At 40.9% G+C, this 17,171-nt stretch overlaps 1 protein-coding gene and 1 long non-coding RNA gene across 2 annotated transcripts; one reads left to right on the top strand and one right to left on the bottom strand.

The window, feature by feature from the left end:
* Nucleotides 1–1,361: 1,361 nt before the first annotated feature.
* cfl1.S (cofilin 1 (non-muscle) S homeolog) lies at nt 1,362–10,575 on the bottom strand. The gene is given in 4 exon segments (NM_001086016.1): nt 1,362–2,462; nt 3,407–3,483; nt 4,267–4,574; nt 10,497–10,575. Coding segments are annotated over 4 exon segments (507 nt in total). The 5' UTR covers nt 10,500–10,575; the 3' UTR covers nt 1,362–2,343.
* On the top strand, nt 9,302–11,327 carry LOC121393149. Its single transcript, XR_005960765.1, has 2 exons — nt 9,302–9,491; nt 11,189–11,327. It is a non-coding gene; the product is annotated as an uncharacterized LOC121393149 (long non-coding RNA).
* The last annotated feature ends 5,844 nt before the right edge of the window (nt 11,328–17,171 follow it).

The following is a 17,171-nucleotide window of genomic DNA, read 5'->3' on the forward strand; positions in this document are numbered from 1 at the left end:
GCCTAACAACAGAACAATGGGAAGGTAACCAGTAATGATGTGCAGCCTAATACCCTCGGGTCAGGCAGGATTGGGCTAACCTCACACCCCCTTTTCCACGTCGACCTTCCAAATGGCAGCTTTCGACTTTTATAGACGCTCTCGTCCTGCCCTTTTTGTGACGTCATCGACAGGACGGGTCTATAAAAGGAACATGGAAGTCAGACGGGCGCATACAAAATTAGAGCTTTTTCATTTATCCTATATGTCTCCTTTAATCTGCCCATGTATGGCCACCTTCAGTCCCTAGACACATGAGGATATTTGCAGAGTTTTGGCACAGTCTGTGTCGTGAGCTGACCGCCGTGTAAATACGCTAGTGTAGTGTAGCTTGTAACTGGGCTGGATTATGTCACAGACAGAAAAACAGGGGAAAGGCTTGTCTGTTCCCCAAAGTTTTTTGGGAAGCTGAAAAAGTGTGTTTTGCTTGCAAGGGCCAGGCAGGAACAATTTAAAGTGTCACTGAGCTCAGGGCAAAAGAGATGGCCAGGTGCAATAGCCCGAACTAACAGTCATCGAAGAGGATAAACCATAATTTGGAAAATGGGGAAACAAAATAAATTAAAATTCAGTTTTTTTTATTGTTTTTCAATATTTATTGTAGAACTGTTGTGCTCTCCAAGTAGATAAAAAGGAAGGAGGGTTCTGCTTCAGCTAAAAATTTCAGTAGATGAAAGGTCTGATGGTCAGACACTTTCAAGGACCAACATGTTAGCCATCACTGCTAGTTACATTTTGGGGTATATAGACACTAGTGGCTTACCAATAGAATTAGAAAACCAGTGGCCATTTTTTCCTTTGGCCCACACCAAGCAATTATAACATATTATACTATAACAAATACAGTTAAACCTACATTTTACATATCCTACTTATAAGTCTTCCCTCATTCTACAAATGTAATATAAAGTAAATGTAATATAAAGTAAATGTAATATAAAGTAAATGTAATATAAAGTAAATGTAATATAAAGGTAATGATACACAGGACAATACTGGGCACTTTACACACTATGTTATTAACTAGATCAAAGACCCTGAAAACAACTCCATTGACTTTAATGGGATTCACCTGCAAGTTCTTGGCAGCCAATAGGTCTACTGTAATGTACAATTAGTGGATGAGGCTCATTAGCTGAATGGATTTGTCTGTTCCCCTAATCAGAAATCTTTTAGGAATGTATTCGTTTTTCATACAGTATATCATTTACTTCCCTGTGTGTGTTCTAAGGGCAATGTTTTTGTGGCTCTGTAATATTGTACAGTGATAATTTCATCATAAAAATCATGACAGAATCCCTTTAAATAGATGAAGACAATTTAATAAGATGGGTCAGCGCCATCCTAAATTGAAGTCACACTGAAGTCACACTGCCTGCAACAGTTGAATTACAAGTAGACTTCATAAAGCATTAAATAACCAAGACCAATTCTTTAAATTTATGTTTATTAATGTCAGATCTGCCAGTATGACTTCCATATTAGTAACACAAGACATAAGGATGTAGAGACCGCAACGACATGTGACAATGATTGTGGAGAAAGGGTCACAAGAGGTGAAGTGCATCACACAATTTGACCCCCAATCCACCAAGACTGATGTACAGATTTAAAGTCACAAACTTGCAGATTAATATTGGCAAAATGTATATGCGGCCATCTTTGAGGCATGTTTGCCCCCATACACCAACAGCAATATTAAATTAAGAGGGGGTTTTTAAGGGTGATATGGAAGTTACACTACAGGGGGGGGGGTATTTTGTGAAAAAACAGAGTGCCTGTGGTTTTGGGGGAGCCAATTTTGAAGTTACCCTGCAGATGTCAGAGGGGCTGAGAGGAATGTTACAGAAGTAGCATGGAAATGTAAAGAAACCATAAAGGAATAAAAAAAAGGCAGAAAGCAGCCATCTTAATTTATTCTAGGAATGTTCAAAGCCAGTCTCAAGGGGGCAGGAGAATAATTGAGGCCTAAGGGCCGTATAGATATGGCAAGTGGGATGGGTAATACGCCAGAAAATATTTGGCAAAATTAACTCAATTTGAGATAAGTGCATCTACTTTGTAGATGGAAGGAAAACTTCCTGTAAGATAAGCATAAGGTATCCACAAACAAGACTACTAAAAGAAAGCAACAAAAAGGCTGGTCTGCATTGGGAATGCCCTTAAAATGATATCCGACTGTAGAGTGAAAGACGTCCTTGAAAGTAGTGAGGGATTTCAGCTAGCAGAGGGGACATTGCTGGGAGAATGATTACATGGAAGCCCCTTATAGAAGTGGCACAGACACTGGCAAAGGAAGGGATCTCAGCTTCTCAGGGATTTTCCTTCAAGGGAAACTACAGTGTTGCCACCTAGTTTATCTGCAAGGTTACAGGGATCGTTTATATCATCGTACGTGTTTGTTTGCCACTCGTGTTTGATACCTGCAGAAGAGGGGAAAAAAAAAAAAAAAAAAAGCTTAAGTTGCCTCGAAAGTAATGAATTTATAACATTTTTAACAAGAGTTCACTCAAAGTTTATTGTAAATGTTATAATAGGGTTTATATGAATTTTACTTTACCCATTCAGTATGTACAGAACTGGTTCCCTTCTTACAATAACCCATGCCAGTGTGTCTTAGTGAATCAGTACAGAGCCCTTTAGAGATTGTTCACCTTTAAATTAACCCTTAGTATGATGTAGCAAGTGAGAATTCTGAGACAATTTCCAATAGGTTTTCATTATCTGTGGACTGAGTTATTTAGCTCTGTATTCAGCAGTATAGTTGCTACAGGGTCCAAGTTACCCTAGCAACCATGCATTGATTTAAATAAAAGACTGGGATATGAATAGGAGAGGCCTGAATGGAAAAAGGAGCAATAAAAAGTAGTAACATCAATAAATATGCAGCCTTACGGTAAGGTCACACCTGGAGATCCGGGGAGATTTAGTCACCCGGCGACTAATCTACCCGAACTGCTTCTGCCTGCTAGAATATATACACGAAGTGTCGCGAGTGCCATGCCGCAGGCGGATTTTCATTCTAGCAGGCGGAACCCATTCGGGAAGATTCTCCAGGTGTGACCTTATCCTTAGAGAGCATTTGTTTTTAGATGGGGTCAGTGACTCCTATTTGAAAGTGGGAAAGGGTCAGAAGAAGGCAATTATATATAACAAATAATGAAGGCCAATGGAAAAGGTGCTTAGACATACTAAAAGTTCCTTTAAAGGTGAACCACCCAATTACACTATATTACAATATGGGGGTACAACAGATTGTATACACGTTCTGTACCTTGTATGTTGCTCTGAAGGACTACAAACTGGATTGTTTGGAGTCTAATTTTTACTCTGCTGTAGAGCAATTGATTAAAAGCCGGCAAGTTACCTGTAAATCTCTTCCTGATTGCATCTTTTGAGCTAGCGTAGATCATTTTACTTTTCAGTGACGCTTCTTCAGGGGCCCTGTTGAAACAGCAAGCAAGATACACACAGTTAAACACAAGAACTTGGTCCGTTTTCATTAGAACTTGAGGGGAAGAACCTAAAGTACTTTAGAAGATCCAGACAGTCAAGCACATACTAAGGCATTGGAAAGAATACCTGTAAACTCAGAATCCCAATAATGTAATGCAGTAGCGTTAACCACAAAGTCCCCGTCTTAACTACCAAGTAAGACAATTATATGAAAATATATTGTATTAAAAAAAATAAATAAATAGAAGTTGAAATCTGTTACTAGAGATTTTAAAGTTTAGGGCACTATCTGAAAGTTAAAGCTAGTCAACGGTATATACCGCAACCAAGTTTGTTACCATACAGAATGGCAAGTTAAAGGGGTTGTTCACCATGACTTTTAGCATGATGTTTTAAGTGACATTCTGGCAAAATTTGCAATTGGTTTTAATTTTTTTTTAAATTTGCTTTTTTTATTCAGCAGGTCTCAAGTTTAGTCACAGCCACCTGGTTGCTATGGTCTAAATTATCCTAGCAACCATGGATTTGAATAAATAAAAGGCCTCAAAAGAAATTTGTAACAATAAGAGGCACTAGTAACTAAATGGTTACTATGTTTTTTGCTACCAAGCATTGGTTTGAATTTCTGTATTGATTCTCGTCAATAATAATATTTTGTGATATATTTGAATGTCTACGTTATCACTTCAATTGGGGGAAAAAATAAAAAAAATAAAACCAGGGAGAGCAAAACTGAAACATTAAGACTTTTAAGTTGCACAAGTGTCTCACCAGAACACAAAAACAAGATCCTCTTTTTTGGTTTCTTTTGTCTCGTAGAGTGCATCATACAGTGCGTAACGGCAGTCGTTCCGGGGCAGCATCTTCACAAAGGTCTTGTAGGGGTCTTCCACATTACAACCGACATCTCCTTGCAAGATCTCCTTTCCTGGTTCCAAAATGATTGTTTTCTTGTCGTCACTAAGACAAAAGATAACGGCCTTCTTGCGTTTCTTGGCTTCTTCTGGGGAGAGTTGATGGCGCACCTTCATATCATTAAATACTTTAACGACATCATCCGAGACCATCACACCAGAGGCCTAAAAGAAAGACAGGTAAGAATTTACAGATATGACTTAAAGGAGAAGGAAAGCTACCGAAGCAATTTATTGCCAACAGATTAGCCACAATAGTGCAAGCTATAACAATGTTTATTCTGCAGAATGCTTTACCATACCAGAGTGAAGAAGCGGTTTGTTTAGAATAGCAGCTGCCATGTTAGCTTGTAACATCAATTCCTGCTTACTCATAGCCCTGGACTCAGATTACAGCAGGGAGGGGAGCAAACTGAGCATGCTCAAGCCCTGGAGGTTTAAGCTGAAAAGTCTGATACAGAAGCCCATGTGAAGGAAAGAAATGTGGTGTTTCTTTTGAAAGAGGACTCAGAGCAGCATTACTTTGAGGGTTTACTGGTGTATTTATATAGACCCTTCTGATAAAGATTACTTAATTTTAGCCTTTCCTTCTCTTAAAACTTTGAACGCTTCAGCATATGAGAACGCAACAATAGTATTTATGGGACAATGTAAAACATCAAATATGTAGCTTCAACAGTGCTATATAGCATACAGAAAGTTGTGTCGCCTGGGCTACTAATCTCCCCGTGTGCCCTTACCCTAAAACTGCCACAGAAGTTAAGATGTGTGTGACCTGGAGATAAGCTCAGTACAGACGATCTCAGTCATTATAGGTAGTCACTGATGTAATGGCTCAGGACTCATCCATTGGATACTGAAATGTATTACAAGCTGTTCCACATATTCTGGGTTAAACAGCTGCTACGAGGTCAGAAAACCCATTTTAGCACTCTGCTTTCCCAACACTAGATGGCAGCAGTATCGCAGCTTTTTGTTGCCAAGTGTAACAAAGCCCAAATATCAATTTGTCTGAAGATGGCACAAATGTATATTCAAGATGTAGAAAATGTTAAGTTTGCTGCTTCTACATTTAATGGTTAATCCTCTGTGGTGCCATCATATTTATCAAGGGTAAAGGCACAGTTGTTGTGCAAGAAATTAAATGCCCAAAAATATTCCTTTTGGATTAAAGGAGCATTGGATTGCTGTGGTGATTCTCTCCAGTGCAAGAATGTCTGAACATTTTGCCATACATCTAAAAGTTTCTGTAAAGACAACCATTACCTTAAAGTGACACTGTCACAGGAACACACATTTCTGTTTCTCAAAAGAGCAGTTTGAAATCTGACATGGGGCTAGACATAGTGTCAGTTTCCCAGCTGCCCCCAGTCATGTGACTTGTGCTTTGATAAACTTTAGTCACTCTTTACTGCAAGTTGGAGTGATATCACCCCCCCCCAGCAGCCTAACAGAACAATGGGAAGGTAACCAGATAGCAGCTCCCTAACACAAGATAACAGCTGCCTGGTAGATCTAAGAACAGCACTCAATAGTAAAATCCAGGTCCCACTGAGACACATTCAGTTCCATTGAGTAGGAGAAACAACAGCCTGCCAGAAAGCAGTTCCATCCTAAAGTGCTGGCTCTTTCTGAAATCACATGACCAGGCAAAATGAGCTGAGATGCACCTACACACCAATATTACAACTAAATACACTTGCTGCTTCAGGAATGACATTTTATATTGTACAGTCAATTATTTGCAGTGTAAACAATGTCATTTAGGGCAGAGATACATGCTGCTATTTCGGGAGATTAGTCGCCCAGTGACAAATCGCTTCTTCGGGCGTCTAATCTCCCCGAACTGCCTTCCGAGCACTTAATTTTCCAAAGTCGTCTGAGTTGCACTTCGGGAGACTTGGGAAAATTAAGCACTCAGACATTCTAGCCGGCGAGAAGGCATTGTGGGGAGATTAGTCTGCCAGATTCCGATCAGGCAGGGTAAAAAACCCAGTAGTCTGATTGAGGCCGCATCTTTTCGTTGCAGTCCCGTGATCCGCCCGCCCGTATGGCCTCCATTCTGATCCAGTCATGGACCCTAGGATCAGCCTAATATTGCCCACATAAATGTGGGCATATCAAGGAGAGATCCGCTCGTTTGGAAACATCGCCAAACAAGCAAATCTCCCCGTGTATGGCCACCTTAGGGCAGACACAAGTGGAAGTTAATCACCAGGCGACAAATTGCCTCTTCTTTGGGCGACTGATCTCCCTGAACTGCCTTCCCACTGGCTAGAATCTAAATCACCGGCCGGAGGGCAATCTTGAGCGCTTCATTTTCCCAAAGTTTCCTCGCGAGGCAAACTGTTATTGTCTGGACTAGAACATGTGTGGGGAAAAAAACCTTACAGGCCATAGAAGGACCTTCCGTCAGTCCTTTGGGACAACCATGTCCTAACACTTATTGTGCTTGAGAATTGCTATGCCTGTTATTTATACCAACTCTGGAAAGAAAGTTCTCTAAGCCACACAACTTTGTGTCTAGAACATTTTTCCAGCTTCTACAAAAAAAAAAAAAAAAATTTGTATAGTGGAAATTATAAAAAGGATATAGTTTATCATTTTAAGCATTTATCCCTCAAACTGTAGAGCAGTAAATGCATCCATCTAGCAGGTTAGGGGATTCTCTTAGATCAGTGGTCCCCAACCAGTAGCTCGTGAGTAACATGTTGCTCTCCAACCCCTTGGATGTTGCTCTCAGTGGCCTCAAAAGAAGTGCTTATTTTTTAATTCCAGGCCTTTAGGCAAGTTTTGGTTGCATAAAAACCAGGTGCACTACCAAACAGAGCCTCAATGTATGTAGACAATCCACATAGGGGCTACCAAATGGCCAATCACAGCCCTTATTTGGCACCACAAGAACAGTTTTCATGCTAGTGTTGCTCCCCAACTCCTTTTATTTCTGAATGTTACTCAAGGGTTCAAAAGGTTGGGGATCTGTCTAAGATGCACCTTATAACAGTCAGCCAATTATCTCAAACATAAAACATCATCCATATTCAATGTGGGCTACAGCAGAGCTGCCCAACTAAAGGCTATTGGCTGAATTTGCACTGGAGAGCAGTTTAATTTGGTACATATAACTGAGCAGCTACATCTATGGCCTTGTGTTATAATCAAGGTATCTTCGCTGTGCTACAATATGCCTGTATATACCAATTGCATCCGATTTTTTATACAAGCAGCCAGAACAATCACATTAGAAGCTAAAATCTGTATGACAGGTCTCAAATTAAAGGGGGTCATTTTATTTTATGGGTACTTTGGCAAGGACAGTTGAAAAATTGTTTTGCACTAACACTTGCCCTGCTCATGAGCCCAGATGCAAAGGTAGGGACAGGGTCATTAGCATCAGTGAAACAATATATATACGTGATGTGAGGTTGCCAATGAGTGAATCTTTACCGGATATGCCCATCAGCAGGGTGATCTGCTTAATCTGAACGTTCAGCCCTAGGGACAAAACCAGATTACAACTAGGCAATGCGTCCTTGATCTATACAAACATTTAAAAAAAAAAAAAACCTGTTTTATAAATATCTTGGCCAGATATCGATTGGGGAGACTTGTCGAAAGCCCCCACACACAGACATAAGCAGCCGTCTAAAGGACTGATAAAACAGCTTTAATCTGCCTGTATATGGCCACCTTACATGTCTGTTCAATTCTGCTTTCTTTTTTACTGTACTATGTAATGATTACACAAATGCCCATACCAAAATCTCAGTAAAAGCTCCAAAGCTACTGCTTAAGGCAGTCACACACTTGCTGGTGCTGTACACTCCGACTAAAGGTGGCCATACACGGATCAATAAAAGCTGGAGACAGACCAAGTCAGCATTTTATTGGCCCTCCGATGGGCGTTCCCAATAGATTTCTGGGCAGAGGTAAAAATTCCATCGGATTGCAGATCACATCTACCTATAAACCTGTTATGATCTGATCATTGGGCCCATGATTGGATCAGCCCAATATTGCCCACCTCAAGGTGATCCACTCTTTCATTGGTGCCATGGGTCAGTTAAAGAAGACCTTGTGTAAAAAATAAAAACGTACCAGTGCATTATACTCATTTAGCTAAAGAAATGTGCTTAAAAAGTAGTGTTTCAGGCTGATTTAATATTTCAGCAAAACCCCCAATAATCCCTCCCTTCTCTTGCTGCTCCCTGAATTTCCAGGCTGTGCTCTCAGCTGACTGCACTGTAGGACAGGAGCCAATCAGCAGCTAGCAGGACCCGATAGGGAACTGAAGCCTTTGCTTGTGTGACTGCAGGGCTGTGATTGGCTGCCCCCTCCTACTGTGCTTCTGGCAGGGACCATTAGGACCACCCCTCATTTGAAACACAGACAGGGAGCTCCAATAAAGGGACGATTTTTTAGCACCATGTAAAAGCAACACCATATACCGGGCAACTGTCTTTCAGCAGCTTTTTTTGGCCAGTGTATGGCCACCTTAACTAACCCATAGCCCCAATGAAAGATACCATGGGGGGGGGGGGGGGCACACTTGTTTGGTTGCACTCACCCAGGCTGACTGGAGCCCAATCTAAACAGGATGTAGAGATGCAGCTCCACTTCCTCCAATTACCAACATGGCCAGATGTTAATACTTTTTTTTTTTTTTTTTTTAAATGAACCAACCTACATATTAAATATATACTCCCTGAGAGCACTTACCTTGCAGCATAAAGCTACTGCTTTTACCCAGGCAGGTTTTTAAAAGTACAAACTAGTCCAGGTACAGGTTTGGGCTACTTTTTGGGCCTTTTGTACTTTGGAAACCAGCCAAAGATTTTTCGTTGCCCTAATGTGCCAAGCCTGTGTGTCCCAGTGCATGTTGGGTAATGTGGTTTTTGTGGCAAGTTGAATGTAAGACTACAATACCCAGCATGCACTGGGACTGACTTGTGTAGAAGTCGGGAGTTCCCACATTTTGGCCTCTGTACCCCAGTCTCCCGTCACTCTTAAGCATTCTCACTTTTTCCACTCACTTTCCTCCATTTCAGACAATTTTGGGGCAATAACCACCAACATGTCTAGGTTATTTTACCAATATTTAATGAAATTGCATTTGTATTAGGGACCCCTATACCTCCTGGGCCCCCTCTGTACTTACCCCCCTGGTGACGGCCCAATCTCTCCCATGTTATGGGAAAATTTACAAAAAAAGGCTTATTATGACATAGATTCATTTATTTCAGACTTCACTGCACATATTGGTTTATATTTGCGCTACTGTAGTGAAGTGCCTGTCGGTTAGTTTAGAACATTACACCCGACAGCCCGTTTGCCGCATTTTCTCCAGTCACAGTCGGACAATGACACGTCTGGGCCTCACAGCGCGTAACAAGGAGAGAACGTGACGCGTGCGTCAGTGAGAAGGAGTTGAAGGTAAAGAGTGACGCAGCGGCGACGGTCACGTGACAGAAGGCGCAGAATCCCCGGGCACTCAATACGAGGGAAGATGCGGCTGTATAGGCCCCTCCCACAGCGCGTCGCTGAGTGACATAATGAAAGTCGTTTGACTAGACCAGAGTGAAGCTTTACAGCAAGTGAGTTTTAGCGATAACCTTACACTCATGTAGCGCTCCCTCTCTTGGAGGTGTGGCCTCCAGTCGGTACAATGATACGCCTCATGAATAGAAGCAGGAGCTCTCGGTCACGCGCCGCTAATTCCGCGCGCTCCCGCCACACGGCCTCTCTGCAGAATTAGGCGCCAAATGGGAAGAGCGCTGGCCGATTGGTGTAGCCGGTAATGAAGCGCCTGAGGGGAGGAGCGGAAGTCTTTGTTTTACCTCAGGCTGAGCAATTAAACAATGGGCGTTTGGAAAGGAAAACGTTCCCATTAAATCAATAACCGACGAGAGAGAAATAAAAGATTCCCGCCATTGTTGCGTTTTAGCCGATTCCCTGTCAGCTCTACCTCTAAACACACGGTCATTGCGGCAAAATATGGCGACAGGAGGGAGCGGCATCTCGTCTCACTCGCTCCGGGATTTCTGTACAACGAGCTCTACTCACCTCCCGCCCAATAACGTTACTCACCATTTTATACTGAGGGGAGAGATGAGATACAAGAGGGACAAAAGGCAGCCGGAGTCTTCAGCGAGAGAACGATGAATAGCGGTGCCGCTGCCTCCCACTCTCACACTGGAAAGAAGCCTCCTTCCGCTATCTTTAAGCGTTGTACAATGAGGAGGGAGGGACCCGTTTCCTGTATGGCCGCGCGGGGGCTGCTGGGGACTGTAGTCTTTAGCTGCTCTGCTTTGTAGTCCGAGGGCGTGGTCTTTGTGGGGCGGCGGGATCCTGTGTTGATGTCACGCAAAAGGGGTTGGGCTACTGCAGGGTTGTCAGGTTGGTGGTTTTCCAGCCAAATTGGGCTACTAATGTAAAGCCCAGGCTGGTTATGAAAGTACAAATTGGCCAAGATACAGATTTGGGTACTTTTTGGGCCTTTGGTTGGTTTGTACTTTGGAAACCAGCCAATGTTTTTTCCTTGCCCTAATGTGCCAAGCCTGTGTGTCCCAGTGCATGTTGGGTAATGTGGTTTTTGTGGCAAGTTGAATGTAAGACTACAATACCCAGCATGCAATGGGACTGACTTGTGTAGAAGTCGGGAGTTCCCACATTTTGGCCTCTGTACCCCAGTCTCCCGTCACTCTTAAGTATTCTCACTTTTTCCACTCACTTTCCTCCATTTCAGACAATTTTGGGGCAAAAACCAGCAAAATGTCTAGAGGTTGAGCTGTTTGACCAATATTTAATGAAATTGTATTTGTATTAGGGACCCCTATACCTCCTGGGCCCCCTCTCTACTTACCCCCCTGGTGACGGTGAAAGGAGTATTTTCCCATATATTTATTTTTAAATGTCACTCTTGGTGTAGAGCCACATATTATAAGTAAAGTGACTTGTACAGCTCATTAGTACTAGATGTTACTGTTTGTCTGCTGTTAATAGAAGGCTGGGCCTGAAAATACGCCTTGTGATGTCATTAATTATTTCCCAATAGTCTCATTATGATTGTGTTTAGCCAACGTTAGCAAACAATTCATTACTTCAAGCAACAGTGTGACTTGTAAACCTACAGGCTAATCGTCACTGTCTGGATCTTTTAGTTAAAATGATGCTCGTTCACCTTTAAATTAACTGTTAGTGTGATGTAGAGAGGGATATTCTGAGACAATTTGTAATTGGTTTTCATTTTTTATTATTTGTGGGTTTTGACTTATTTAGATTTTTATTCAGCAACTCTCCAGTTAGCAATTCCAGCAGTCTGGTTGCTAGGGTCCAAATTCCCCTAGCAACCATGCATTGATTTGAATAAGAGACTGGAATATGAATGGGAGAGGCCTGAATAGAAATATGAGTAATAAAAAGTAGCAATAACAATAAATGTGTAGCCTTGCAGAGTATTTTTTAGATGGGGTCAGTGACCTCCATTTGAAAGCTGCAAAGAGTCAAAAAAAGTCAAATAATTCAAAAACAATAGAAAATAAATAGTGAAGACGAATGAAAAAGCCATTCTAGAACACACTAAGGGGGTTATTTACTAAACTCTGAATGCAAAAATCACAAAAAAAATGAGTGATTTTTTAAATAAAATCAGACTTTTAAAAAAATCATGATTTTTTTGGAATTTATTAAACCCACAAGGATGGGAAAGTCAGAATCTGAAATCTGGCATCTCAGACCTGTCGAGGTTCCATATAAGTCAATGGGAGACGTCCCAATGATTTTTTGATGTGCGCTGGGTTTTTGGCAATACCATGAAGTTTTTAGAGTTTTTGGGCAAATTTCGGAGTTTTCGTGTGAAAAAAGGGTTTTTTTTTTCCCGCAGGCAAAATTTTCAGGACAAAAAAACCAGTGCCGATTTGGTCAGAGTTTTTTTCAGAAAATATTAAGATAAATTTGGACTTTGATAAATAACCGCCTATAAGTTAGTTTGAAGGTCCTTTTACAGGTTAGCCTTTATATTTTCTTTCATGCCAATCCTCTTTGGTTATACCAACCTCCGGGCAGAATGGAGACTAGCGGAAGACATGTGTCTAATAATATATAAAGACAACAGAAATGCTCTCATACATGATGTCTAGCCTGAAGGCACCTTTATGGAAGGAAAATGATTTCCGGGAAATAACCTTTTTTTATATACTGCCAAGTGAAGATCAAGTAGAAGCAGCTTTTTCCCCTATTTATATAAGAAATGCTTTATATGACAGGAGCTGTAAAGACATGATCCCAGTGGTATTAAATAGGATAGAAACAAAAATACATGGGCTGCCTGGGGCTACTTCTCTTAAAGAGAGGGGGCTACAAATGGCATTTATTCTCTGGTTCCACCAATGCCTTAAAGGAGAACTAAACCATAAAAATGAATGAGGCTAAAAATGTCCTATTGTATATAGTGAACTTATTGCAGGAGGCTAAAGTTTGAGCTTGTCAATAGCAGCAATGATCCAGGACTTCAAACTTGTCACAGGGGGTCACCATCTTGGAAAGTGTCTGTGACACTCACATGCTCAGTGGGCTCTGATTGGCTGTTGAGAAGCTAAGCTTAGGGCTCGTCACTAATTATCCAGCAGCAGAAAATGAGCTTCCCTGGCTGTAATATAAGCTGATGCTACAGGTTTGCTGATTATTCAATTCTGATGCTAATTGCACTGGTTTCTGTGCTGCCATGTAGTAATTATGTGTATTAATTACTAATCAGCCTTATATTGTGACATTTCTATTCTATGTGTACTGTATATTGTGAGTGGCTCCCTAAGCTCAGTAAGTGACAGCAGCACAGAGCATGTGAATCAGTGAATCAGCAGAAAAGAAGATGGGGAGCTACTGGGGCATCTTTGGAGACACAGATCTTTACTGCTAAAGGGCTGTGGTTGCCTTGGGCTGGTATAAAAGCACAAAACATCATGTACAACATTTCTACCTACTTCTTTAGTTAGGCTTTAGTTCTCCTTTAAAGCATTCCTGCTTGCATTGTGGCTCATTCCGTTGAACTCCCTTCAAAAAGGGTCATTAATTGAAACTTCCAAATAGGATAAGGACCTCTCCTATTGACTATGTACAACCTCGGTAGGTCTGATATGCCGAATATTCAGGTTCAGACGTTTTCCATCTTCGGGGTATAATAAATCTCGAAAAATGTCTTTTTTTTTTCCTAGTAAAAATGTGGGTTTTATAGTTAAAAAAAAACTAAAATTTTAGAAAAATGTGGGTTTTATAGTTAAATTAGGGATGTGAAGGGGAAAAACATTTTTACTTTCTTGTTTTGTGACAAAAAGTCACTTGATTTCCCTCCCCGCCCCTTATTTGCTTTTGTAATTTAGGATTTGGATTCGGTTCGGCCGGGCAAAAGGATTTGGACAAATCCGAATCCTGCTGAAAAAGGCTGAATCCTGAACCGAATCCTGGATTCGGTGTATCCCTAATATATATATAGTTGCATATTAATTAAATGGTTGTAGTAAACTATAGTTATATAATTGTAGTAAAAGTTTTAGACACTAGAAGCTGAACAAAGCAATTTTGCGCCTGTGTTGGTTAATAAGCCCCATATGTTTAGATGAATAAAACAAATAAACTGATAAATGAACGAATCAGTGCAAACTAAATTCCTAACGAGCAGATAATGTGCACAGACACCTTTTTTGTCATTTTCTTTTATACTTGAATAGCAAAACAGAACCTTCCACTTGATCTTGGTGGCAAAAAAATCCTAAAAGCTGCCGACAGACAGAGTCAGCAGCTTATTGGCCTATGTATAGGGCCCTCCGACGGGCTTCCCCAATCGATATCTGCCCGAAAGTCGGGCAGATGTCGATTCGACGGGACTAAAAATCCTGTTGGATCACAGACCGCATCTGTTTGTTGATGTGGTCCCGTGATCTGTCTGCCCGTTTACCTATCATAATGATCTGATCGTAGGGCCCACTATCGGATCAGCCTGATATCGCCCACCTCAAGGTGGGCATATTCGGGAGAGATCCGCTCGTTTGGCGACATCGTACGGCCACCTTTATATTCAACCTCGTCAGGTCTGAGATGCTGGATTTTCAGATTCGGATATTTCCATCCTCGGGGTTTGATTTTTTTTAAAAAGTCTGATTTTATAATGAAAAAACATGATTTTTTTTGTGATTTTTGCATTCAGAGTTTAGTAATTAACCCCCTTAATATGTATATAAAAAGAAAACCTTTCAGCCACGTCCATTCAAACCACCACAATGAACTGTTTTATTCCAGCAGTACAGAAATAGTGTGCGTTGCATTGAATTGAATGCTTCATGCGCCTGCCGCAGCCATATTGAGTGAAAGAAGGAGCTGCTTTATTTACAGCTGCGCCCGGGAGTGGGGAGGGTTCTCAGATGTTGCGTAGGAAAAGCAGCAGAACTTGTGATTGTAAAAGGCCTCTCTTTTTGTCTCTTTGTGTCTGCTACGATTTCACTTGGGCTGAGACCATGGATTGCCCTATATGTCCTAATATGGACGTGTAGGCTGCAGGGGGCGTGGCCAGGCTTCATCGTGGCCCGTGGAGGGAGGGGGGTTATTAAGGCTTCTGGGACTTCCTTTTTTGGAAACAAGTGAAACCTTCTCTGCCTTGATCTACAGACTAAGCCGAGCCAAGGACTTCCCATGATATCTCAAAAGATCCAATTGGGAGCCCTAGGAAAAATCCCTTTGTTGCTACTGGTTTATTGTTAGCAAAACGCCAACATTTCACTGAGCTTCAGCTGATTCCAGCAAGACAATAAGCTCAGTACATATTATTATTATTAACATGTATTTATAGCGCACCAACCTATTGCGCAGCGCTGATGACGGCATCAAGGACATAAAAACATTTAAAAACCCATTTTAGAAGAGAGAATTTTCACACTTTTTCTTAGCTTTAGCCATTAATTGTAATTGTTGTAACTGGTGATATTTCAGTGAAAAGAGGAGCAAAGTTGAAGAAGCCATTAGTAAAAAAAAAAAAGACTTTCTTCAACGTGGGAACTTTTTTTTTTGGCATTTCTCCAGAAATATTATACTTTTTACATATGTGAGAATTTCCTGCACTGTTAGAAAAAACTATATGTGGGGCAAGGTCTATAAAAAGGAGGAAAAGAGTATTTCATATACCCTTTAGGGTTGAGACACACGCTCAGATTCGGGGATAAATCTCCTCAAACTGCCTCCCACCGGCTCTAATCTAAATCGCTGGCGGTATGGCACTCGGAGCTCTTCGTTTTCCAAAGTTTCCTTGTGAGACAACTTCAGAAAACGAAGCGCACCGAGTGCCATTCCCCTGGCCATTTACATTCTAGCTGGCGGCAGGCAGTTCGGGGAGATTAGTCGCACCAGAAGAAGAGTAGATTTGTCGCTGGGCCACTAATCTCCCCAAATCTGAGCGTGTCTCTGCCCTTAATAAATAAAGTAAACCCTTTACTGAATATTCCCTTCTCATCTGCAGGTTCAGCAAGCTTGTATGATAGATAAAGAACATTGCAGCAAAATGTGCTCAATAGGCATTAGGAATTTATAATATATTTAAATTGATGCACAACATAAATGACTTGTTCTCCTGCATAGACAGATAATTGATTCTATTAGACAGTGGAAAGATCCAGATTTTACACGTACTATTAGCATCTGTCTGTTGAACACATTGATACAGTAACAAATATGGCAGAAATGTAACAGTAGTAAGAGCCCTGACTTCATATACAGGGTTATTTATTAAAATATGATTCTTTTCTGATTGTACTTTTCATTTTTAAACTTTGTTAAAAGTCTGAGTAAAAAAATACTCCAACACAGACGGGCCGAGTTCATGTAGAAGTCAATGGCAGATGTCTCGAAGATATCCTGGTTTGTGATATGTTTACGAAAAAGTTTCGGTATTTGGGCGTCAAATCCGAAAAAGTTGCAGTATTCGGGCAAATTAAAAAAAGTTGCAGTATTCGGGCACCAAATCTGAAAAAGTTGCGGTATTCGGGCATCAAGTCTGAAAAAGTTGCGGTATTCAGGTGTCAAATCCAAAAAAAGTTGCAGTATTCAGGCATCAAATCAAAAAAAAGTAGCAGTATTCGGACACCAAATCTGAAAAAGTTGCGGTATTTGGGCATCAAATCCAAAAAAAAGTTGCAGTATTCGACCACCAAATCTGAAAAAGTTGCAGTATTCGGGCATCAAATCTGAAAAAGTTGCGGTATTCAGGCATCAAATCTGAAAAAAAAGTTGCGATATTCTGCCATCAAAACTGAAGAATTTGGGTGTCAAATTTGAAAACGTACGGTATCAGCATTCTGAGTTTTTCACAATTTTATCGAGTTTTTTCCCGCACAAGAAATTTTTAGGAAATTATTTATAAATAGGGGAGGAATCCATGCGGATTTGGTCAAAGTAGTTTTCAAAAAATTGAACTTTCTGGATTTTGATGAATAGCCCCTCTGTTATCCCTGTACTGTTCCTTCTCTGTATTGTCTTTATACAGCTCCCTATAATGTTGTTAGTTCAGCTGACTTGTTCTTTCCCTCTTACATCTCATTGAGTAAAATATTTGACCGTAGGCTTTTTTTTGTCAGTGTAGATTCACTTTTTATACTCCGTGTAATAAAGGGTGAAAATGCAAAGCAAGACACATTGCTGGGAGATTTATAACTGTCTCTGCTCCAAATATCACAGCAGTATTTTGCCATTCATTGGCCATTTGTCTTGTGTCCTTACTTC

This window comes from Xenopus laevis, chromosome 4S (genome assembly GCF_017654675.1).
Source record: "Xenopus laevis strain J_2021 chromosome 4S, Xenopus_laevis_v10.1, whole genome shotgun sequence".
Classification (NCBI taxonomy): Eukaryota; Metazoa; Chordata; class Amphibia; order Anura; family Pipidae; genus Xenopus; species Xenopus laevis.